Source organism: Caretta caretta, chromosome 7 (assembly GCF_965140235.1).
Source record: "Caretta caretta isolate rCarCar2 chromosome 7, rCarCar1.hap1, whole genome shotgun sequence".
NCBI lineage: Eukaryota > Metazoa > Chordata > Testudines > Cheloniidae > Caretta > Caretta caretta.
Window position 1 is genome coordinate 81,916,676 of NC_134212.1, and position 25,967 is coordinate 81,942,642.

General features: G+C 41.4%; 1 protein-coding gene across 8 annotated transcripts in view; it reads right to left on the reverse strand.

Annotated features, from left to right (window-relative positions):
• RUFY2 (RUN and FYVE domain containing 2) overlaps window positions 1-25,967 on the reverse strand; it is a 62,119-nt gene that overhangs the window by 27,079 nt on the left and 9,073 nt on the right. For 7 of the 8 annotated variants that reach the window (XR_012669370.1, XM_075130862.1, XM_075130866.1 and 4 more), the window contains exons 4-11: window positions 24,657-24,758; window positions 22,140-22,263; window positions 8,132-8,193; window positions 7,613-7,678; window positions 4,003-4,072; window positions 2,571-2,672; window positions 1,568-1,684; window positions 27-194 (exon numbers count right to left, since the gene is read on the reverse strand). Coding sequence is in view for 7 of the 8 variants with exons in the window: in XM_075130862.1 (XP_074986963.1) it covers window positions 27-194; window positions 1,568-1,684; window positions 2,571-2,672; window positions 4,003-4,072; window positions 7,613-7,678; window positions 8,132-8,193; window positions 22,140-22,263; window positions 24,657-24,758 (811 nt within the window). In the remaining variant the exon portion in view is untranslated. The remainder of the gene's footprint in view (window positions 1-26; window positions 195-1,567; window positions 1,685-2,570; window positions 2,673-4,002; window positions 4,073-7,612; window positions 7,679-8,131; window positions 8,194-22,139; window positions 22,264-24,656; window positions 24,759-25,967) is intronic. The other variant, XM_075130861.1, reaches the window with a different exon arrangement.

Below are 25,967 nucleotides of genomic sequence, written 5' to 3' on the forward strand. Positions count from 1 at the left end.
AACAATTTAAGAATGATCTCTTTTACCTGTAGCTTTTGGTACATTTCTATGTTAATTGCTTTAACTTCATCTAGCTGTTGTCGAAGGCCTATGAGGGTGTCTTGTTTCTCATGAATGTCTTTCTCCAACAACTTCATTGCAAGTTCTATCTCATGTTTCATACTGACTTGGACCATTAGCTCATTCTCTATGTCCTACAATTTGCACAAAAACAATTATACTCTGTTAGGGTTGCCAAGTAATTGCACAAACCCAAACACCCTTGTCCCACGTCCTGCCCTGTGTCCCCGCCCCTTCTCCAAGGTCCCACCCCCCGCTCACTCCATCCTCCTTCCATCTCTCCCACCCTCACTCACTTTCACCAGGCTGGGGTAGGGGGTCCAGGTGTGGGAGGGGATGCGGGTTCTGGGCTGGGGCCGATGGGTTCAGAGTGCGGGAGGCAGCTCAGGGGAGGGGTTGGGGTGCAGGAGGGGGTGTGGACTCCAGCTGGACAGCACTTACCTCCGGCGTCTCCCGGAAGCGGCGGCATGTCCCTGCGGCCTCTAGGCCCAGGCAGGGGCAGCCAGGCAGCTCTGCCCCTCCCTTCAGACACCGCCCCCACAGCTCCCATTGGCTGCTGTTCATGACCAAAGATCCCCCGGCCGTCCTTGCCTGCGCCTAGGGGCCGCAGGGACATGCTGCCACTTCCAGGAGCTGCGCCAAGCCAGGGCCGGTAAGGAGCCTGCCTTAGCCCTGCTATGCTGCCCCCGCCAACCAGACTTTTGGCCTATTAAAATCTCCCGGATTGTTTTCAGTAGCAACCGGGAGATTGAGGCTGATTCCTGGAGACTCCTGGCAAATCCGGGCAGGTTGGCAACCCTATACTCTGTCAACACTGATTTTGTAAATAGCTATGCAACGTTTTATCTAGTATTTCTGATGCAAAATTGAGATATGGCACTGCAGGTCCTACAGTGCTGGATCTTTCACCTTCACAAATCTCTACCTTCTGTGAAACTTGGCAAAACAGATATTGTAAATATTATGTAAACACTGCACTCAGTCATGCATTTGGTGACTTGTGTTCATTTATTTGTACCTTAATAAAAGCCACCTCATTTTATGAAATATCATTAGCCTAATTTCTTATAAGTGAAATAATATTTTAAGAATAAGAGAGTCAATTTTCTATTTACAATATTAAAAAGTCAAAAAAATAAGTATTTCTACTTTTGGAAAAAACAGTTAATGCATGTATTTAGGAAACCTATTCAAAATACTGATGTAGCTAAATATTTGAAATTAACATAGCTGCTAAAATCCAACACATTACTCATACAAAAATCAGTATTCTTCCTAACTATGCTTAGAGACACGACTGTTAAAGAAATACTAATATAATGGCTCCAAGTTTTCAAAAACTTGAAACAACATTTTCATGAGGTTAGAGAAACAGTGTGGTAGATCACTAGCAGCACACATCCCCTGGAAAAAAATGTAAAGCTAGAAATAGTCAAAGTAATGTATTAAAGAGACAGTAAATGTTAATCTTGTCAAGGTTTACATAGCACATTTTAAATACACTCACTTGTCGTAATTGTGATTCTTCTCGAAGTTGTCTGCGTGCTTCATTGTACATTTCATCCAGACCCTGTCTGGAGTGTCTGTATGTTTGAAGCTCTGCCTCAACATCCACTTTGGTTACCTATGCAGAAATTACAGATGTATCTGGTTTTCATTACAAATATAACAATTGTTATAATTAAATGTAACAAATTTGTGGAGAGAAAAGTTGCTTAAATTCACAATGGACTATGTAAGCACAATACACCCACTAAACCAATAGGATCCAAGATTGTCTACATTATGGATTAATCACTTTTAAATTGAGAATTACATTTTAGCTTAAAAATGTAAACCTTGCAAAATGAAATGAACTTCTTGCAGACGTGTGATTCAGCAAGTTACTTATGCACATGCCTAATCTTTAAGCATGTGAGTAATCCCATTAACCGGAAGGAGACAACTCACATGCTGAAAATTAGGCATGTGCTTAAATATGTTGCTGAATTGAGGCCTGGAAGAGTAATTTTTGGTACACTATTTCACCGGGTCGCTGAGTAACTCCAGAGGCATTTAATTCACCCAGTTATTTAAATATCACTGATATTGGGTTCTCCAGGTTATCCAGAAATATTTTTCAATAACTGAATCTAAAATTATTCATAATGACTGTTCAGAGTAGTATAGGATGTACAATATCCCAGTCCAACACACAAATTATTTTCTGACAAGGTTTACAGTAAAATATTACATTAACCACTGCAAACAGAAAGTTGTATAATCTCAAAGATCAATGCAAAATGTAAGAAAAAAACCTCAAAATTTGTTTAGAATAATAATCTAGATTGATTCCTACAATATTTAGATAAGCTTTATCATAAGTCATAAATGTAACAAATCACACAGGCCTATTCCTCACATAAAATTGTTTTATGGCAGTCCAACTATTTGCTGAGATACAGTTGCCAACATAAAACATTCAAATGACAAGAAGCCAGGTAACATTTAATTATATTGAATTCACATACCTCTAGGTGATGCTGTGTTTTCATTAAAATCAGTGTGTTTTCACTTCTTAACTGATGATTTTCTTCCTGAAGTTTAATTATATTGTTTTTTGCTATTGCTAACTGAAAGGGAAAAAAGAGAGAAAGTGTATGACTATTTTTCCGAACACTAAAAAACAAAACAAAATTATTCTAATGTATACATAGCTAACATTACTGCATACTTTAGTCTCAGTGTGCTGAATAAGATATCTATTTTGTGTGCATGCACAACTACCATTTATAGTAGGAGTTACATACTGAGGTGAGAATAAATCTAAATTAGGACCATCTTTTTTATTCTACATCTCTTGTACAGAGGAATAGCTTTTCAGTGATACTCTATTCTAGCTACAGGATACATACTCCCTTTTTTCCCCTTGTTAAAGTTCTTACATATACACTTCAATTTAAATGGATATATTTTCTGTTTTAAAGCAGTTTCTCAACATGAATCTCCAGGTATACTGTATGCAGCACTATGTAGCATCTTACAGAAGCAAATTTCCTGGGTAAGGAAGGATAAATCTGAGACACTGAGGACTAGGAAAGTCCTACAGTGTGACAGAATAAAGAAAGGCCTCAGCAGAGTATTTCAGGGCCCTTTAACTTAATCCTGGGAGTTAGGCCGAAGGCTTGTCAGAAGGCGTAGACTATGGTGAGAGAAGAGGATTTGTAAGGGATTGTGCGAAACATGGGGCAGGGGTGAGGGGCAGTATACATGCTGTTCATTGTCTGGATTTGTTCACATCCAGAATAAACTAACAGCCCCCTCAACTGCTAAATGTAGAAATATCATTTTTCCCCCCATTTCTCTTTCAGGGCAGGTAAAAAATAAGGGGAAAAACTGATCTCCTCCTCCTAATCCCAAATATGTTGTTATCTACTTCAAGTATTAAGACATTGGAAAGTACAGGATGTTTTAAAAAAAACCCAACAATCCAAACAACCTGGCACAGAGAGGCAGACAAACCTATACCTGCATATTGTGAATGAGCTTTTAGAAAGAGCCCTTTGGCTTGAGCTGAGACAATTATACATTGTCCGCTCAACTAGATCTAGTTCGCCTGTGGATTGACAGTCTGAAGGAATGCCTTTACTCAGTGGTCTCCACAAAATGGAACTGACAGCAACTCCCAGCACATTTAAGATAGGGTTCTTCTGTACACTCTTAAACCCTGCTGTGAAATTGCAATGTTTTACAGCATTTTGCTAATCCAATAGTCAACTGGGATAAAGCTGAACACAGGTCCCAGCAACCTTTGTGTTATTTCTTCAGACTGAGTCAAATGTAGCTGAATATATTAGGCAGTGTTTCAACACAGTTAATTAGACTGTACTCGTAGAGGGAGGAAAAAAGGAAACGTTCACCACTGGTTAAAAAATAGTATTACACATTACTAAGAAACAATACCTCTTCAATTAGTTTAGTGTTTGACTTCTCTAATGAATCAACTCTTGCATGAAGGCTGCTGACTGTGCTACTGAAAGTAATAAAGAAATCAATATTCAGTGTTACACCAAAACTCATACAAACACACACAAAAAGTTTTATGCCAAGCACTAAGTTTATTGGCAACAGCCAACAGAACTGCACTGATCATTGCAGTTGGAAATTATTTCTAAAAATGTTACAGATTATCTTCCTTTAATGAATACTTATGTGACACACACTCCTCCCTGCAACTTCAGTCACTGTTGACAACACCATCATTATCCCTGCCACCCAAGCCCATGATTTGGGTGTCATCTTTGACTCCTGCTCCCTCATCCTTCGCAACCACACAGCGTCCAAATTTTGTTGCTTTGTTCTCAATAAGTTTTCCAAAGCTCTGTTTTTACTTTTTTTCCCATACAATTAAAACTCTTGTCCAGATTCTCAGCACTTCCCCATCTTAACTACTGCATACTGCTCCTCCCTGGACTCCATTCGCCCTTAAGGTCCATTCAAAACACAGCTACTAAAATCATTTTCCTTCTCCATCATTCTATTCATTTCATTTCCCCTTTGAAATCCCTCCTCTAACCCTCCTTTTCCCACCACATTATTTTCAAGCTTTTTTGTTCTTATCTTTAAGGCCCTTCGCAGCTGTGTCCCTTCCTACTTATCTGTTCATCTCTTACATAGCTTCTCCCTCCCACCAAGCCTCCTTCACTGTCTGACTGCCAATTTCTCGCACAAGCATCTTCCAGGCTGACTTTTATGCATTGAACAATCCCAAACGTAGTCTGTAAAGACATGTGCTCTTTCCTCCAAACCTACTTTTACTATGATGCCTATAGAAGGCTCCCGACTGATAATCAATGGCTAGATGGAGGGGATTAATGTGATTGATTGTTATTTATGTGTGCGTGGGAACAGCTAGTTTGTGGGGTGTTCAGTACAGAAAGGGACATGTGCATGTATGTATACATTTTTTTTAAAATGTCTTGACATCATCAAGTTATAAACATGGGCAACCTATCTATCCACTTGATCTTATTGCAGCAATTATACTCACTCCCCCTCCTCCACTTTCATTTGTTACATCCCATTTGTTGTCTCATACCTCCTATTAGAGAATTCATTGGTGTCTCTACAGTGTTTAGTAGACTGGGGCCCCAATATTAATTGGGGCATCTTGTTGGGGAGGCAAACAGATGGCTGAGAAGGAATTTTCCCTTACTGCCAGATTGGTCTAGGCGAGGTGGGTTTTTCACCTTCTCCACAGCAAGCTGGGGATCTACTGGGGTAATAAAGGGGGGTTAGGCCTTACAGTTGCAACTTGTTCTGGAACCTTGTGGTAGATGTCGGGAATGGATATGGATCTGATAAAAAATGGATGGGTAAAGGATTTAAAGGAGGCATGCTTTAAAGGTGAGTGGGACAGGGGGGGAATGGGGCTCCTACAACTCGCATGGTAGAGAGTCAAATCCCCTCTTCTTTACAGCCCCCTTAACACTCATCTAGAGGGGGCAGTGGAGGGTCCCAGCAGTGGGATGGCAAAGAGGGAGGGATGGCGATAGCCCCCGAGTATAAGGAAATGATCATGGAATTACCTGCACTGTATAATTGTATCTACAGGGTAGTCCCAGATATTTTAAGAATAAAGTTAAAGCCTAATTAAACCCAAATCCTGTGTCTCCTGTCGTTCCGGCATAGCTGGATAATGAAAGTCCTAAGCTTTACATAGCAACACTCTGCTGGGGGATTTCAGCAGTGGAAGAATGGTATTTCCCAAGATCAAAACAGAGGCTCGTCTCAAGTCCCAGTAGGTTCTGCTCTTAAAAGTAAAGATTTAATAAAAGTAGTTATTGATAGTACATTATATGTGATATGGATATTTCACATCAAATGTTGATGAAAATAAAATATAATCTGAAATTCTTTTACCCTCCTTTCATTTTGTATGGTAAAATGCTAAAGCTGCTACCAGCAGAAATGATCCTTAATCCCTTTTTTTCCACTTATCAAAAAAATATTACTTTCCATCATATTCCATACTTTAGCCTCTGCTGTACCTAATACTGGAAACCTGAACTCGTCAATCATGTGGGAATCAGTTCCTGAGAAAGTTGCTCTCTCTGTTTTACCACATGCTTCATTCACTACTTAAATTCCATCTACTTTTCCTAAAAAGAGGCAGCATATTCACAGGCCTTCAAATCAGGTTCTGTCCAAATACCAATTTTATGTGCATTAAAAAAAGCTATCACCTTGGTACTAAGTACCACTTACACTGGCTACTTGTTGGGAAACTCTCTTTCTAGATCTCCAGTGTACACAGTTATGGTCAGGGTCCATCAAACCATTCATAGAATCATAGGAGTGGAAGGGACCTCGAGAGGTCATCTAGTCCAGTCCCCTGGACTCATGGCAGGACTAAGTATTACCTAGACCATTCCTGACAGGTGTTTGTCTAACCTCCTCTTAAAAAAATCTCCAATGACGGAGATTCCAGAACATCCCTAGGCAATTTATTCCAGTGCTTAACCACTCTGACAGTTAAGACTTTTTTTCTAATGTCCAACCTAAACCTCCCTAGCAGCAATTTAAGCCCATTGCTTCTTGTCCTATCCTCAGACTTTAAGAACAACAATTTTTCTTCCTCCTCCTTGTAACAACCTTTTACATACTTGAAAACTGTTATCATGTCCCCTCTCAGTCTTCTCTTTCCCAGACTAAACAAACCCAATTTTTTCAATCTTCCCTCATAGGTCATGTTTTCTAGACCTTTAATCATTTTTGTTGCTCTTCTTCTATTCAGACTTGATCCTCAACATTACAGCCACAACCACAGTGCCATGGAGTTTGGCGTGAGAAATAGCTTATGGCAGAGGTTCTCGAACTGTGGTCTGCAAGCTCCATTCAGGTGGTCCATGGATAGTTCCCTCTAAGGTGTGGGCCTGGGCAGTGCCTGGAGAGACCCCCCCCTCCTTCCCAGCCCCAGCTCAGGGGCTGCCGCAGCGAGGGAGAGAGGGCACATCCATCGAATTAGAAAGGTAAGACTATTGATATTAAAATATGAGTGGTGTGCTTTTATTTGTAGAACAAAAAAACAATTCTTATTAAGGTTTTTTTATATAACGCTTTTATCCAAAGTGCTTTACAATAGTTAGCTAACGGTACAAACAACATTTGGAAAGATCATTAAGTGGTCCGCCGAGACCCTCAGCAATTTTCAAGTGGTCCGCAAAAAAAAAATTAGAGAACCACTGGTTAATGGAATCCTTGAGGAATCATAATTTGCTCATGTTGCTGGGGTGGAATGTTGATGTGGTCACACATCGTATGCTGTAAGGCCAAAGATCTTCTGGAGAGGCACAGTCGACAAACTGACATTTGACTCCTCTCCTCCAGTCTCCCCAGGAGAGAATATATGTCTGGCAATTCCTCTCCATCCTCAGACTAAGTAGAAAGAATTTTTAATCTTTTCCCCTGAACTTTACTCCTGCCAAGGTTATGATATAGGAGCAGAGGGAGAAAGATGTGTTTTAACCTGGAGGAAGTCTGGACTGATACACATACCCCAAGAAATACTTACTTTAGTTGTCTGTTCAGTTCCTCTACATAATTCTTTTGATCCAAAATTGCAGCAATCTGGACATTTCTAAAGAGAGAAGGCAATTAATTTTAGCAAGCGATTTGTCTATACATTCAAAAACAAAGATCCATCTTCTATAAGCATATGAAAATATACATATTAAAAATTCTATGAAAATACATGGAAGTGGCTTAATTTTATTACAAAAAAACAAAACAATCTCTACAATCATATCATGTAGTAATAAGTACCATGTGACAAAAACTGATACTGCATTATTGCAAATAAATGTAAATTTATATTTAAAATTTGTGAGCAAGTGTAAACTTAAAGAAAATAGCCCATTTTAAAATCAACTAATTGGTTGAAGGAACATGGTCCAGTGGATTAGACACAAAACTATTATGCACAAAATTGCAGAAAACTGCTTAGTGCATTTTAGAAATCTAAACAAATAAAGATGTTCAACAAATAATTTAACTTCATATGTAAAATCCAAGGTGTTTTGACAGAACATACCTTTCTTTACTCCCAATATCATCTTCATTCTTTAAATACATAGAGAAATCAATCACACCAACCTAGAATGAATAATGGTGGAATAAAAATGTGTCGTTATTCATGCCTTTATACGTATTTAACTACCAAAACCTCGGTTAGTCCAACTTCTCTAAGGGTGATCCAGCCTTGACACACTTTCTTGGAGTATGCAAATATGAATGCTAACATTTTTTGCAGTTGATCTTTATTTTAAGAAATTATTTGAAAAACAAAAAAGTCTTAAATTTTCTGTTTTAACAGATACAATCAGTTTAGGATCATATAAGCTTAGGAGCATAATGAAAACATGCAATAAATCCTTTTTGGTTCTTGGAGAAACAAGCTTATTATATTTGAGTGGGTTCATCCAAGGAGTAGTAGGAAAAAAATTATTTTTATCTCTTTATTGGAACTCTGTTAAATACATGGCAATCCTACTCATTCTAAGTAAATAGATTTTAACACTTCTTCCACTACACTTTTGTTCTCCCTTTATTCAGTTCCACAGTATTTCTTGCCAAACTGCATGACTTTCCATCCTCATTGATTCCCATAACCACAATTCCAACCCGCTTATACACAACCTTTACCTTCCTTTAAGACCCCATCATATCCTGCTCCCAATCAGCACAAGATTCTGCAAAGTTTTTCAAAAAGAAAACATACAAGATCTATGGCTTCCCTTCCACTCTTTCCCCACCTCTTTGCACAACTTTTCCTCCTCCAACACTGTCACAAATGCTTAGCTTTCTGTCGATAACTCTTCAAACCTGTCCTGTTGGATACTGTCCGATCCTGACTACTGACCTCCCTTACCTTCACTCTCATGCTCTCTGACTGCCTGTTTACAGCACAATGCATGGATGATCTGATCTTCACCATCCTTGCAAAACAAACAACTTTTGTCCCACTTGCCTAACTACTGCTTCATCTCCCTTATTCCCTTCACCTCAAAAGGCTGGGTTATTCATCTTGTAGTAAAACTAGAGTTCTTCAAGATATGTTGTCCCTATATGTAGCGCACATCAGGTTGAGCATGCGCTCCACACACCCAGGACCACAGACTTCTCCCTTGAAGTGTCCATCTGGTCTGTACATGTGCCCTCACTCTCCTCATGCTCTGCACCGAGGGAATAAAGGGGGCTTCCAGGCCACAGTCATCTTAATTCCTTTTCTACCACCAGTTCCCAGTAAGAGACCAGGTAGCAGGGAAGGGAGGGCAGGTGGTGCACTATACATAGGTATAACACATCTCAAAGAACTCAAGTTACTACAAGGTAACCCATTCTTCTGTCCCTGTGTAGTGCACTTCAGGTGATTCACAAGCAGTGCCTGAAGTCCTGTAATACAACAAACTACAGAACTACCCTGCCCAAAAGAAACATCAGAGGCGGCTGCTTGCATCAGCAGCTAGTGTCTAGCAAAAGAGCGTACAGAACTCAAAAGTTGCTTCTCTCTAGATGGGTGTAAGAGGGATGTCGCTCTCAGGGAAGCTACCAGTGTTGCCTCAGCTCTCACTGAATGTGCTCTCACAGTGCCTTCAGGGGGCTTACTGTTCATCTCATAGTAGAGTAGGATGAATCCCAAGATCCATTTTGACAGCCCCTGGGAGGAAATGGTCCCTTCTCCTTTCCTTCATTCCACAAATTATACGAAGAGCCTAGGAGACAGTCAAAATGATTTTGTCCTTTGCAGGTAAAAGGCAAGAGTCCTACACACATCCAGGGAGTGCCATGCCACTTCTCTAAAAGAAAAGGAGTACTTGTGGCACCTTAGAGACTAACCAATTTATTTGAGCATGAATAAATTGGTTAGTCTCTAAGGTGCCACAAGTACTCCTTTTCTTTTTGCGAATACAGACTAACACGGCTGTTACTCTGAAACATGCCACTTCTCTGTTAGAGAAAGGCTTAGGCTAGAATACCGGAAAACGGAAGCTTTGATTAATGCCTTCTGGGTGAACTTTGGATGCAGTGTCATGGATACCATATTCTTAATTGTACTGAGAGGTCCTGCCATGAGCACCCCTAACTCCAACTCTTCTGGCCAATGTGATAGTGACCAAAAACACTACCTTCATAGAGATATGTATCAGAGAGCAAGATGCTAGAGGCTTCAACAGTGATTTAGTGAGGGTTGATAAAACAAAGATCATGTCCCAGTTTAGCCACCAAAGGGAAGGTTCTAGTCATACCCTTCAAGAAGTGGGAAAAGACTAGGTGCGGGGGAAAAAAGAATATTTGATGACTGGTGAATTAAATGCATTGATGGCTGCCAAGGTAGCCCAATGGAACTAATAGACCGCCCCGAGGATTTTAAGGGTAGAAGGTAGTACAACATGTCCAGAATCTGTGCTCATAAAGAGGAAATTCCTCATTGGTCACACCAAAACATAAATCTTTTCCACTTGCTTCATAATGTAGCCAATAGAGATAGCTTAGCCTTTTATTTAGCAGCAATGCAAGGAACCTACAGGCTTGCATACTGTAAGACATTGGCTTAAACAGGTTAGCATAAGTGAAGCAGGCCTACGACCCTTAGCATAGATAACATGGCCTAGATTTTGGGGAACTGGTAATAGTTTGCTTACAAGGAGAGTTGCTACATAATGTTACCAGGCAAACACAGGAATACTGAACTGATATTAGGCTTGGTTATTTTAGAATAAAATCATTGGCAGATGTTTATCCACAATAGTTGATGTATATGGTAACGAGCTAAAAGGCATTATTATGCTAACCTACAGGATAAAGGCATCCCAATATTATTAGGTGAGAAAGTTAGATATGGATATGGGAGGCTGGGTATCCAAATGAATATTCATGATAGATCCCAGACCCCGTAATAGGCAACACTACCATGTAACGGGGGCTAGCTTTCCATCATTTACCCTTCACTCTTCATCGTTATTATCACCGACCTTTGGGCATTAGGGGTCTGGACCATCGGACTCATTTGGCATGCCAGGGACAAAGCTGGTTCTTTGTCTCTAACCACCAGATCCCCAAAGAAGGGTAAGTATACGAGCATATGCAAGGAATGATACCAAAGATATCTCTAATGCTATAATACTGCTATTTGTTTATGTGGTTTGGAGCTTTCTTGTCTTTACTGGTTGTGTTAACAAAAGTGGCTAAGGCTTTGCTTTGCCTTCAGTGTGTCTTTGCCATATACTCTGGGGTTCCCCACAAGATATTGAACTTCTTAGTTTTAATTCTGTTGTTTCTGATTCTGGGATAGAACCCTTTTACTCCCAGTTCATTAAATTATTATCAATTGGCAACCAATGCAATTATTAATTTTTAAAGAATCAGGCACAATAACAATTCCTGGTAGAGTCCTTTCTACTTCTGCTCAGGATGGTCTGGACATAAACTGAGTACGCATTTTCTATTTCTGACATCCATCCAAATACCATGCCCTCAGAGAAGCGTGACTGGGTTGGGGAGGTAAGTCCTTTCCTTGTATTATTCATAGATTCTAAGGTCAGAAGGGACCATTGTGATCATCCAGTCTGACCTTCTGTCTAGCACAGGCCACTGAACTTCCCAAAATAATTCCTACAGCACCTCTTTTAGAAATCTTGATTTAAAAATTGTCAGTGCTGGAGAATCCACCACAACCCTTGGTAAATTGTTCCACTGGTTAATTACTCTCACTGCTAAAAATGTATTCCTTATTTCCCACCTGAATTCACCTAGCTTCAACTTCCAGCCATTGGACTGTGTTATACCTTGCTCTGCTAGACTGAAGTGCTCCTTATTAACTATTTGTTCCGCACATATATATTTACAGACTATAAGTAAGTCACAATCTTCTCTTTGTTAAGCTAAACAGACAGCACTCCTTGGATCTGTCACTATAAGGTATGTTTTTCTCATCCTTTAACGATTCTTGTGACTGTTCTCTGTACCCTCTCCCATGTATTAACATCCTTCTTGAATTGTGGGCACCACAACTGGATACAATATTCCAGCAGTGGTTGCACCAGTTCCAAATTCAGAGGTAAAATAACGACATCTCTACTCCTACTTGAGATTCCCCTATTTATGCATCCCAGGATCACATTAGCTCTTTCAGCCACAGCATCACACTGGGAGCTTGTGTTCAGCTGATTATTCACCACCACCCTCAAACCTTTTTCAGGGACACTGCTTCCCAGGATAAAGGCCCCCATCCTATAAGTATAACCTACATTCTCTTCTCAGATGTATACATTTACATGTAGCCATATTAAAACACACGGCTTACTCAAGCCCAGTTTACCAAGCGATCTAGACTGCTCTGAATCAGTGACTTGTCCTCTTCAATACTTAACACTCCCAATTTTTGGGTCATCTGAAAACTTTATCAGTGGTGATTTTATGTTTTCTTCCAGGCACTGATAAAGATGTTAAATAGCGCAGGGCCAAAAACCAAACCATGCAGAACCCCACTGGAAACAGACCCACTGAATGACAATTCTCTATTTACAATTACATTTTGAGACCTATCAGTTAGCTTTTTAATCCATTCAATGTATGCCATGTTAATTTTATATCATTCTAATTTTTTAATCAAAATGAGGCTGTTCTAGATTTGATTTTCACAAATAGGGAGGAACTGATTGAGAATCTGAAAGTGAAAGGCAGCTTGGGTTAAAGTGATTGTAGCAGGGCCCCCTTTGCTCTGCTTCTGCTGCATTCACAAATCACTCGGACCCTAGGACTTAGCAATCACCGGTGCAGTTTATTTACAGCATGCACTCCCACCACCTTCTCACCACATACAGCTTGGGTTTTCAGCCTTAAGGACTTCTCAGCTTCTGTACCCAGGAGGGAAGAGCTATAGCTCTCCTTCCACTCTTTGGCTTCCCCCTTACTTACTTCTTCTGGGCCTATATGTAGTCCCAGACTAATTAGACTGGCAACTCTTTACCATTCACTAATCAGGTGCAGGTTTCCGTAGCCAGCTCCAATTTACCTCCCTAAATGAAACTCAAAGAAGAGTCCTACAAAAAGCGGAAATTAGGTCAAATTACAAAGGATGAATATAAACAAATAACAAAAGTATGTAGGGACAAAATTAGAAAGGCCAAGGCACAAACGAGAGTAAACTAACTACAGACATAAAGGGCCACAAGAAAACATTCTACAAATACATCAGAAGCAAGAGGAAGACCAAGGACAGGCTTGGCCCATTACTCAAATGATAAGGGGGGAGGGGAAGAGTACCAGAAAATGTGGAAATGGCAGAAGTGCTAAATGACTTTTTTGTTGCAGTTTTCACCAAAAAGGTTAGTGGCGATTGGACACCTAACATAGTGAATGCCAATGAAAATGAGGTAGGATCAGAGGCCAAAATAAGGAAAGAACAAATTAAAAATTACTTGGACAAGTTAGATGTCTTCAAATCACCAGGGCCTGATGAAATACAAATTAGAATACTCAAGGAGCTGACTGAGGAGATATCTGAACCATTAGCAATTATCTCTGAAAAGTCATGAAAGACAGGAGAGATTCCAGAGGACTGGAAAAGGGCAAATATCGTGTCCATGTATAAAAAGAGGAATAAAGACAACCTGGCGAATTACAGACCAGTCAGCTTAACTTCTGTTCCTGGAAGATAATGGAGCACATAATTAAGCAATCAATTTGCAGACCCCTAGAAGATAATATGATAAGTAACAATCAGCATGGATTTGTCAAGAACAAATTGTGTCAAACCAACCTAATAGCTTTCTCTGGTAACAAGACTTGAGGATGGGGAGAAGCGGTAGATGTGGTAGAATAGATCTTGACTTCAGTAAGTCTTTTGATGCTGTTTTGCATGACCTTCTCATAAACAAACTAGGAAAAATACAGCCTAGATGGAGCTACTATAAGGTGGGTGCATAACTGTCCGGAACACCATTCCCAGAGAGTAGTTATCAGTGGTTCACAGTCCAGCTGGAGGGGCATATCAAGTGGGGTCCCACAGGGATAGGTTCTGGGTCCAGTTCTGTTCAATATCTTCATCAATGATTTAGATAATGGCTAATACATCCCAGAATGTTTGCTTCTTTTTTGCCACAGTATTACACTGTTGAGTCATATTTAGCTTGTTTTGATCCACTATAATCTCCAGATTCCTTTCTACAGTACTCCTTCCTAGGTAGTCATTTCCCATTTTGTATGCATACAACTGATTATTCTTTCCTAAGTGGAGTATTTTGCATTTATCCTTATTGAATTTCATCCTATTTACTTCAGACCATTTCTCCAGTTTGTCCAGATCATTTTTAATTTTAATCCCATCCTCCAAAGCACTTGCAAACTCTCCCAGCTTGGTATCCTCAGCAAACTTTATAAGCATACTCTCTCTGCCATTATCTAAATCATTAATTACAGATGCGTAAACACCCAGCAAATGAAGCGTGGCTCAAGAGTCTTTCAGCAAGTGGAGAGACTCACCAGTTTTCACACTAAACAGTTTTTACCACTCAAACAGATGGTCTTCTGCCATACTTTCAACCTCCTACTGGACTCCCGAGGAGGAAAGCCACAACAAGTGAGTGTCTCATTAATACCACAGCAGTCACCATGGACCTTGTCACCACATCTGCCACATCTAAGGCTGGAGGGCCAATCTCATCATCAGCTTTCCCTCACCAGTCAGAGCCTCGAATTCATTTTGAATGTCCTTAACGGCAAAGCCAACTAGTTTGCCATAGATGGTAAAATCATACTTGGCCATCAACGCTCAGCAGTTTGAGACTTGAAAGACCAAGGAATACACTTTTTTCCCAATGAGATCAAGTCTCTTCACCTCTTTCTCATGTGGCCCTACCAAATTTACAGCCATGAAAAATGCATCGCGGACCGTGAAATCTGGTTTCCCCCATGAAATCTGGTCTTTTGTGTGCTTTTATCCTATATTATACCAATTTTTGGGGGGGGAGACCACGGTTTCTCAAATTGGAGTCCTGACCCAAAAGGGAGTTGCAGGGGGTGAGGAGTCACAAGGTTATGGGGGGGGGGGTGTCTCCACAGTATTGCCACCCTTACTTTTGCGCTGCCTTCAGAACTGGATGGCTGGAGAGTGGTGGCTGACGGCCAGGCGCCCAGCTCTGAAGGCAGCGCCCCGCCAGCAGCAGCACAGACATAAGGGTGGCAATACCATCCCATATGCCACCCTTACTTTCTTCATTGCTGCCTTCAGAGCAGGGCAGCCGGAGAGTGGTGGCTTCTGACTGAGGGCCCAGCTCTGCAGGCAGCAGCACAGAAGTAAGAGTGGCAATATCATACCATGCCATCCTTATTGCTGCGCTGCTCCTGATGGCAGCTCTGCCTTCAGAGCTGGGCTCCTGGCCAGCAGCCACCACTCTCTGGCCACCCATCTCTGAAAGCAGTGCAGAAGTAAGGGTAGCAATACCACAACGTACACACACACACACCCCAACTCCTTTTTGGGTCAGGATCCCTCGAATTACAACACCATGAAATTTCAAAATGAAATAGCTGAATTAATGAAATTTACTATTTTTAAAATCCTATGACTGTGAAACTGACCAAAATGGACCATGAATTTGGAAGGGCCCTAAGTATTGGTTACAACTTACAGATACTGCACCTGGAAGGGATGTGGGTTTCTCCCTGGCAGTACAGAGAGGTGTCATGGTAATCTGTAACCAGGAGGGCTTGTGGTATTTGATGCAGCTTTTAAATCTGGGGATTCTTGTCATACTCTCCTGAAACCATAGGAAGACCAAGGCTGGAGGAAGGGAGGGAACGTCTGTGTCAGTTACAGAGATCGCTTCCAACCCAGGGGAGAGATCGCAAACTATGGAAATATTTTTTTGTATAGTTAGGGAACCAAACCCCTAAAAACTAACTAATTATAAGAAACTTTTTAAAACTATTTGGAGAGAACCTGAAGAAACCAGCAAAAATACCATACCTCCATTTTAAAGCACAAACAGTAAGAAGAAACTAAAACGGTAGTGGTCTGACTGCCCTATTTATCTCCTTGGTGCGAAGCACAAGGAATGCGAGGGCATATGCGCAGACCAGTGGACATTGCTAGGGAAGAAACGTCTCTGGTCTGGATGCAAGGAGCACATGCACAATCTGAAGTGCACCACAAATAGGGACAATCCGAAAAAAAAAGAAATAATTGAACAGGCAATTTACAATTGTTCCCTTGAGTTCCTCTCCCGTGACTCCATCCTTAATTCCCTCCACCAAGACTTCTTCCCTCCTCTCTTCACCAAGGTCTCTAGCAACCTCTTCATGGCCATATCTCAGGGCCCTTAGTCCACCTTCATCCTCTGATCTCTCTGCTACTTTTGAAACTGAGAATAAATGATTTCTTGAAATCTTGCCCTCCTCTGGCGTTCACAACACTGTTCTCTCTTAGGGTATGTCTACACTATTAAATTAGGTTGAATTTATAGAAGTCGATTTTTTAGAAAGCGATTTTATACAGTCGATTGCGTGTGTCCCCACTAAGCGCATTAAGTCGGCAGAGTGCGTCCACAGTACCGAGGCTAGCATCAACTTTAGGAGCATTGCACTGTGGGTAGCTATCCCACAGTTCCCGCCGCCCATTGGAATTCTGGGTTAAGCTCCCAATGCCTGGTGGGGCAAAAACATTGCCACAGGTGGTTTTGGGTACATGTCATCAGTCGCCCCTCCCTCCATGAAAGCAACAGCAGAGAATTGCTTCGCGCATTTTTTCCATGCAGGCGCCATACTGCTTTCAGCAGACAGTGCAGTAAGACTGCTAACCGTCGTCATCGAATGACCACTTCCGCTGCCACTCTGCTCTCCTGATACTATGAATCAACCTCACAGGTCCTCTATATGACCGTCATCATCCACCACTTCCGCTGCCACTCTGCTCTCCTGATGGTCTCGCAGGGCCGCTTCTGCTGCAACTCAGCTCGGCTGCTCTTGTCTCGTCCTAACACGGCAAGTGTGCAGCCTGCTCAGCTGTTGGGTCCTGGCAGCAGACAGTGCAGTAGGTCTGCAAAACTGGTCATCCAACCACCGCTTCCCCTGCAACTCTGCTCTCCTGCAGATGCCATACCATGGCAAGCATGGAGCCCGCTCAGATCACCGCAGCAGTTATGAGCATTGTAAACACCTTGCACATTATCATGCAGTATATGCAGAACCAGAACCTGCAAAAGCGGGCGAGGAGGTGATGGCAGTGCGGTGACGACAGTGATGAGGACATGGACACAGACGTCTCTCAAAGCATGGGCCTCGGCAATTTGGTCATCCTGGTGCCAATGGGGCAGGCTCCATATGCCATGGAATGCCGATTTTGGGCTCGGGGAAACAAGCACAGACTGGCGCATAGTGTTGCAGGTCTGGGATGGAACTTTGTGACTTGCTTTCCCCTGCGCAAGAATACCAAGATGAGAGCAGCCCTCACAGTTCACAAACGAGTAACAATAGCCCTCTGGAAGCTTGCAATGCCAAACAGCTACTAGTCAGTCGGGAATCAATTTGGAGTGGGCAAATCTACTGTGATCCAAGTAGCCAACACAAGCTCTGAGCTGCTACTATCAAGGGTAGTGACTTTGGGAAATGTGCAGGTCATAGTGGATGCCTTTGCTACAATGGGATTCTTTAACTGTAGTGGGGCTATAGACGGAACGCATATCCCTATCTTGGCACCGGAGCACCAAGGCAGCCAGTACATAAGCCGCAAGGGGTAATTTTCAGTGGCGCTGCAAGCACTGGTAGGTCACAAGGAACTTTTCACCAACATCAATGTGGAATGGCCGGGAAAGGTACATGATGCTCACATCTTAAGGAACTCTGGCCTGTATGAACAGCTGCAGCAAGGGACTTACTTTCCAGACCAGAAAATAACCGTTGGGGATGTTGAAATGCCTACAGTTATCTGTGGGGACCCAGTCTACCCCTTAATGCCATGGCTCATGAAGCCATTCACAGGCAGCCTGGACAGTAGTCAGGAGCTGTTCAACTATAGGGTGAGCAAGTGCAGAATGGTGGCAGAATGTACATTTGGACATTTAAAAGCACGCTGGCGCAGTTCACTGACTTGGTTAGACCTCAGTGAAACCAATATTCCCATTGTTATTACTGCTTGCTGTGTGCTCCACAATATCTGTGAGAGTAAGGGGGAGACATTTATGGCAGGGTGGGAAGTTGAGGCAAATCGCCTGGCTGCTGATTACGTGCAGCCAGACACCAGGGCAGTTAGAAGAGCACAGCAGGGCGCGCTGCACATCAGAGAAGCTTTGAAAACCAGTTTCATGGCTAACCAGGCTACGGTGCGACAGTTCTGTTTGTTTCTCCTTGATGAAAACCTGCCCCCTTGGTTCACTCTACTTCCCTGTAAGCCAACCAACCTCCCCTCCCACCTTCGATCACCGCTTGCAGAGGCAATAAAGTCATTGTTTCAAATTCATGCATTCTTTATTAATTCGTCACACTAATAGAGGGATAACTGCCAAGGTAGCCCGGGAGGGGTGAGGGAGGAGGAAAGCACTGAGTGGGGTGGGGGAGGAGGAGAGGAGGGAAGGACAAGGCCACACTGCACTTCAAAACTTATTGAATGCCAGCCTTCTGTTGCTTGGGCAGTCCTTTGGGTGGAGTGGTTGGGTGCCCGGAGCCCCAGAGTTCTTGGGCGTCTGGGTGAGGAGGCTATGGAACTTGAGGAGGAGGGCAGCTGGTTACACAGGGGCTGCAGTGGCGGTCTCTGCCTTTCCTGCACCTCAAGCATACACCGGAGCATATCAGTTTGATCCTCCAGTAGCCTCAGCATTGCATCCTGCCTCCTTTCATCATGCTGCCGCCACCTTTCCTCTTGATCCCGGCACCTCTCCTGTTGCTCCTGCCACCTGTCCTCACGTTCATTTTTTGCTTTCCTGGACTCTGCCATTGTCTGCCTCCACGCATTCTGTTGGGCTCTTTCAGTTTGGGTGGACTGCATGAGCTCAAAGAACATTTCATCGCGAGTGCGTTTTTTTCGCCCTCTTATCTCCGCTAGCCTCTGGGAAGGAGATGCTAGTCACAGCATTGAAACATTTGCAGCTGCAGGAGGAAAAAAGGGAGATTAAAATTGAAAAAGACACATTGGCCATTTAAAAGGAGGAGCTGATGTTTTCAGGTTAACGTGCAGCACAAACCCAACTAACCCCCCCACCCATCCAATTCTCTGGGACGATCGCTTCACCCCTCCCCGCACTGCGTGGCTAACAGCAGGGATGATTTCTTTTCAGCCACAGGCAAACAGTCCAGCAGGAACAGCCACCTCTGAATGTCCCCTTAATTAAATTCCCCTATTTCAACCAGGTGACCATGAATGATATCACTCTCCTGAGGATAACACAGAGAGATAAAGAACGGATGTTGCTTTAATGCCAGCAAACACCGGGACCACACACTGCCATGCTTTCTTATGCAATGATTCCATTCTATGTGCTACTGGTCTGCCATGGTAATGTGTCCTATCACGGAGGACACAATAAGGCTGCCCACCCCAGAAACCTTTTGCAAAGGCTTTGGGAGTACCTCCAGGACAGCTTCATTGAGATGTCCCTGGAGGATTTCCACTCCATCCCCAGACACGTTAACAGACTTTTCCAGTAGCTGTACTGGCCACGAATGCATCCCAAGTCTTCAGGGCAAATTAATCATTAAACACGCTTGCTTTTAAACCGTGTATTATATTTACAAAGGTACACTCACCAGAGGTGCCTTCTCTGCCTTCAAGGTCCGGGAGCCCAGGTTGGGAGGGTGCTGTCTCCAGGATGATAAACAGTTCCTGGCTGTCGAAGAGAACGGTTTCTCCGCTTGCCTAGTGTGCGCTATTTTCAGCCTCCCCCTCCTCATCATCTTCCTCGTCCCCAAAATCCTCATCCCTGTTACGTGAGACACCCTTGCAGGAGTCCACATACAGGTGTGGGGTAGTTGTAGGGGCACCCCCTAGAATTGCATGCAGCTCATCATAGAAGCGGCATGTCTGGGGCTCTGACCCACAGCAGGCGTTTGCCTCTTGGGTTTTTTGGTAGGCTTGCCTGAGCTCCTTAAGTGTCACGCGGCACTGCTGCAGGTCCCTGCGATAGCCTCTCTCCTTCATGCCCTTGGAGATTTTTTCAAATGTTTTGGCATTTCATCTTTTGGAACGGAGTTCTGATAGCACGGATTTGTCTCCCCTGCGATCAGATCCAGTACCTCCCATTCGGTCCATGCTGGAGTTCTTTTGAGATTCTGGGACTCCATGGTCACCTGTGCTGATCAGCTGGCCATGCTGGCCAAACAAGAAATGAAATTCAAAAGTTCACGGGGCTTTTCCTGTCTACCTGGCCAGTGCATCTGAGTTGAGAGTGCTGTCCAGAGCGGTCATAATGGAGCACTGTGGGATAGTTCCCAGAGGCTAATACGGTCGAATTGCGTCCACACTAAGCCAAATTCAACCCAGCGATGTCGATTTCAGCGCTAATCCCCTCGTCGGGGAGGATTACAGAAATACATTTTAAGAGCCCATTAAGTTGACAAAAATGGCTTCATTGTGTGGATGGGTGCAGGGTTAAATTGATCTAACGGTGCTAAATTCAACCTAAACTCGTAGTGTAGATCAGGACTCAGTTCTCCTCATGCTCTTTTAATTGCTCCTTCAATGTTTCTTTTGACATGTCCCCCCTCTTCCTGTCTACTCACACTTTTTATGGACTCTGTCCTTTGTTGCACCCCACCACACACACACTTCTCTCTCACATAGTTTCAGTCTTTACCCTCTTGACTGACATATCTATCTTTTCATTCTGGATTTGTCTCCCATGATCCAGACTCTTGTCTAAGACTGCCTCCCAGATGTCTTGCTGTCAGCTTAAACTTCACTTGGTCAAAACTGAATTCTCTATCTTCCACCATCTCGACACACTTCTATTTTTCATCACTGCTGATATCACTATCATCCTCCCTACTCCTCTTCTTTTCCCCATATCCAGGTTGTGCCCAAATCCAGGTTTTGTCCATACAGCTAAAACTCTTGTTCATGCCCTCATTTTTCATAACTTCACTACTCCAACTACTTGCTAAATGTGGCCTGACATCCATACCACCCTATTCCAATCTATACCAAAAACAAATGCTGAGATCATCTTCCCTTGCCTATTATTCTGACCATATTAAGTCCTCTTCCCACTAGCTATCTTTTCCAACACATCAGTAGAGACCTGCGCAGATACAAAACTTGTATCTGCATCCAATCCGTGATCTGCAAAAATGGTCTGCAGATATAAAGCAGATATCCACAGATTTGCAGGGCTCTACACACCAAGTTCAAGCTTCTTGTATTAATTTTCCGAGGCCCTTCGTAACTGTCACTCTCTGCTTATCCTATCTTGTCTCTGACAGCATCACCTCCAGCCTTCTTCACCGTCAATGATGCCCTATTTGTCAGCTTCTCCTACATCAACCTTTACACACAGAATGCCCCTCAAACTCATTTGTACAGCCACTATCTTCTCCTTCAAATCACTCTTCAAGACTCATTTCTACCGTCTCCTATAAAAATTAGCAAACTAACCAAGACTGGGTAGAGAAGTATTTGGGGATACCCGATTTTATGTAATTTTTTAAAATATAGAAAATATACATGCATTTCTTTATTGGCAGCTGTATGTTGCTTGTAATCTTAGATTATAATTTTTCAAGGCACAGACTATGTCTTCCAATAAGTGCCTAGCACACTGCAGGCAGTACAATAATACAAGTAAACAACAGCAACAACTGTAGACAACTTACCCCTATGATTCAATAGTGAACTGATATTTAGTAAGAGGCAGTTCTACTTAACTATGGCATTTTGGAATTCAGGAATTATCACTAAAAGTGTTTAAGTTCAAATAATTTTGTAAAGAAAATTCATTGTCATGGATGAACAGATTGGAACATATTTATAAGCAACTATGCATCTGCCTCTATAAAAGCATTGGCCATTTTCTTGAAAAGTTCCTTTCAAAAGAAGTTTATAATTCACTTACTTGTGAATCCAAGTCTTCTCCCTTTACACACAGGTTAGCATCTATCACATTTAACCCAACCAAGAGCCCAACAATAACTGCTCCTTCTTCTTCCATCATCAGTGCATGATATTCATAAAATTCACTGTAAAGTAATAAAACATCTTGTATCAGAATAATTATTTATTTCCTACAACATTTTAACATATTGAGATTTAGTAAGTCACTGGTAAATGGGGTGTGTGTGTATCTGAGTTGTTCCTGTAACTTTAGTCTTACTCTGATGTTCTTAAAGATTAATCAGATCTGTACATACTGTGACTTCATCACTGATCTTTAACTAAGAGGAAAGCAGGGACACTAGAAAATCCAGGAAAAGTGGTAATTATGGGAAATCGCGCCACATGTTTTGTAAAAATATTAAAGAAAATCTTGCCATATTTGTGAAATGTTCTGGAGATTCTTCTAATATAGCATATTTGATTTTTTTTTTAAGAGAATTGGGTTTGAAATCAAAGGAGTAAGAAATCAGGCAAGAGATTGGCTGGAGGAGGAAAAAGGCAGGAAGAATTTCCTAAAGCTGTAGTAGTCTTTAAAGAAATGTATGCTCTGCTAACAAAGTTACATGCCCAACAGACACAGTGTCAAAAATCTTACCTCCTCTTCCCACCTCTCTGAATTTATTTTTGTTAAAAACAAAGTTTTGTGATGTCTGAAACAGAAACACTGTTAACCCTTTAGTTTTAAATATTTTTGGATGTTTACTACATTTTCAAATATATTAATTTCAATTACAACACAGAATACAAAGTGTACAGTGCTTACTTTATATTTATTTTTATTACAAATATTTGAACTGTAAAAAAAAACATTGTATTTTTCAGTTCACCTCATACTGAAAATTGTATTGTACTGTAGTGCAATCTCTATCATGAAAACTGAACTTACAAACGTAGAATTATGTACAAAAAACCCTACATTCAAACATAAAACAATGTAAAACTTTAGAGCCTACAAGTCCACTCAGTCCTACTTCTTGGTCAGCCAGTCACTCAGACAAACAAGGTTGGTTACAATTTGCAGGAGATAATGCTGCCTGCTTCTTATTTACAATGTCACCTGAAAGTGAGAACAGGCGTTCGCATGACACTGTTGTAGCTGGCATTGAAAGATATTTACGTGCCAGATGCGCTGAAGATTCATATGTCCCTTTATGCTTCAACCACCATTCCAGAGGACATGCTGACGATGGGTTCTGCTTGATAAGGAGTGCGGACTGGTGCATGTTCATTCTCATCATCTGAGTCATATGCCACCCGCAGAAAGTTGATTTTCTTTTCTGGTGGTTTGGGTTCTGTAGATTCTGCATCAGAGTGTTGTTTTTTTAAGACTTCTGAAAGTATGCTCCACACCTCGTGCCTCTCAGATTTTGGAAGGCACTTCAGATTCTTAAACCTTGGGTCGAATGCTGTAGCTATTTTTAGAAACCTCACATTGGTAACTTTTTTGCGTTTTGTTAAATCATCTGTGCAAGTGTTCTTAAAACAAACACGTGCTGGGTCATGAGACCGCTATAACATGAAATATATGGCAGAATGCGGGTAAAACAGAGTAGGAGACATACAATTCTCCCCCCAAGGAAAACAGTCACAAATTTAATTGGCGCATTTTTTTTTAACAAGCATCATCAGCATGCAAGCATGTCCTCTGGAATGGTGGCCAAAGCATGGAAGGGACATACGAATGTTTAGCATATCTGGCATGTAAATACCTTGCCACGCTGGCTACAAAAGTGCCATGCAAACGCCTGTTCTCACTTTCAGGTGACATTGTAAATAAGAAGCAGGCAGCAGTATTTCCCGTCAATGTAAACAAACTTGTCTGTCTTAGCAATTGGCAGAATAAGAAGTAAGACTGAGTGGACTTGTAGGCTCTAAAGTTTTACACTGTTTGGTTTTTGAGTGGAGTTATGTAAACAAAAAAAATATGCATTTGTAAGTTACACTTTCACAATAAAGAGATTGCACTACAGTATTTTTATGAGATGAACTGAAAAACACTTTATTTCTTTTATCATTTTTATAGCGCATATATTTGTAATCAAAAATAATAATATAAAGTGAGCACTGTGCACTTTGTATTCTGTGTTGTAATTTAAATCAATATTGAAAATGTAGAAAAAAATCCCAAAATATTTAATAAATGTCAATTGGTATTCTATTGTTATAAGTGCGATTAATTGCAATTAATTTTTTTGAGCTAATCATATGAGTTAACTGGAATTAATTGACAGCCCTAAGGATAACTAATTTTTTCCCATGGGGGCGAAGGGGGGAGAAGAGACCCTTATAGGCTGAATCGTGCCTGGAGCTTATAATGGAAATTCATATATATTTCAACTGCAGTTTCACAAACAAGAAGTTATAATGTAATTAAATTTTATGATATGGTAAAGTGCCAAATATAACACTAGACTTGATTTCCTAAACAAATTTTGTTAAAAACTTAAAAAGATAAAATTTCAGCAAAATCACTAACCTAAGGAGATCTCTTTGAATGATTAAACAGCGTAGATAATCAGCCATTTTTTTTTGCATTAATGCCAATCGTAACCAAGCCCGGGCACGGCCCAGTGGTGTTCTGAAAAGAAGAAAAATTAGTGAGGATAGAGCTGCACATCAATTAGTCTTATTGCCTTCATGAATCAGTTTGTTAATACACAAATTCAGATTTTAAAGGTATTTTAAGTTATTATTTGAATAACACTCAATCGGTCAATTAAAAGACACAATTATCTATTTTTCTAAAGCAAAAAAACAAAAACAAACACACACACACTCTCTCTCTCTCATTGGCTAGTATAACATGCTGATTTGCAACCAATTATAAGCTTTATATTACTTTTGGTACTTTTAAGCTAAGAAGGAGAATATACTATATTTACATATATATATTACCATACATTTACTCATTCTTAATATTTACATTCTTATGTTAGAAAATGCTGAAGTACATTTCTTATTTACGAGATGATAATCTTTTACCCAGGATTTGTGTCAAGTTGCATTTGGATGAAAACTGGAATTCAATTAAAAATGTACAAAACAAGCATTTTACATTTTTATTAGTTAAATAAATCTACCTTCAATGTTCCAGAATACACAAGAAAAAAAAAGTCTACCTAAACATGTTTCATTTAAAACTAATGGATTTATTAAATAAAGGGATCAATAACTCAAGCCATGTCATTACAGATTTTTCATAGGATTAGTGGTATTAGTGGCATGGGTGGGAAGGTATATGTGAGGTGATCCATCCAGGGTAGCAGCAGGGTGCTGCCCTTCAAGCTGTGGCCCAGAGCTGCCCTAGAGCAGTACAGAGATAGTTTCTTGTTCTCCTGAGAGCCAAAGAGATCCCAAGACAGTGTTCCTCATTGGGTGAACATCTCATTCAGAACAGAATCATGGAACTCCCATTCATGATCTGTGGGAAAATGTCTGATGAGACTGGCTGCTGGGGAGTTCTGTGCACCTGGTGGGTATACTGTGAACAGGGTTATATGGTTTCTGATACACCAATTCCAAAAACAACTGCATGAGTGGACCAATGGACACTGCCAACTAAAAAAAAAAAAAAAAAAAATCTACAGATTCTGGCACATATACCCACGTGCAGAATACACAAAAGAACTATCACTTGAAGAAGCAGCATATCTTGCCTCAAGAAAAGCCTGCTTTTCACCTTTTCTGATGACCAGTCCCTAAACACAAACTTTAAGAATGTAATTTACAGTGTATATACATAAGTCCTTCCACACTATCTATGCATACATGTCACAATATTGACAAC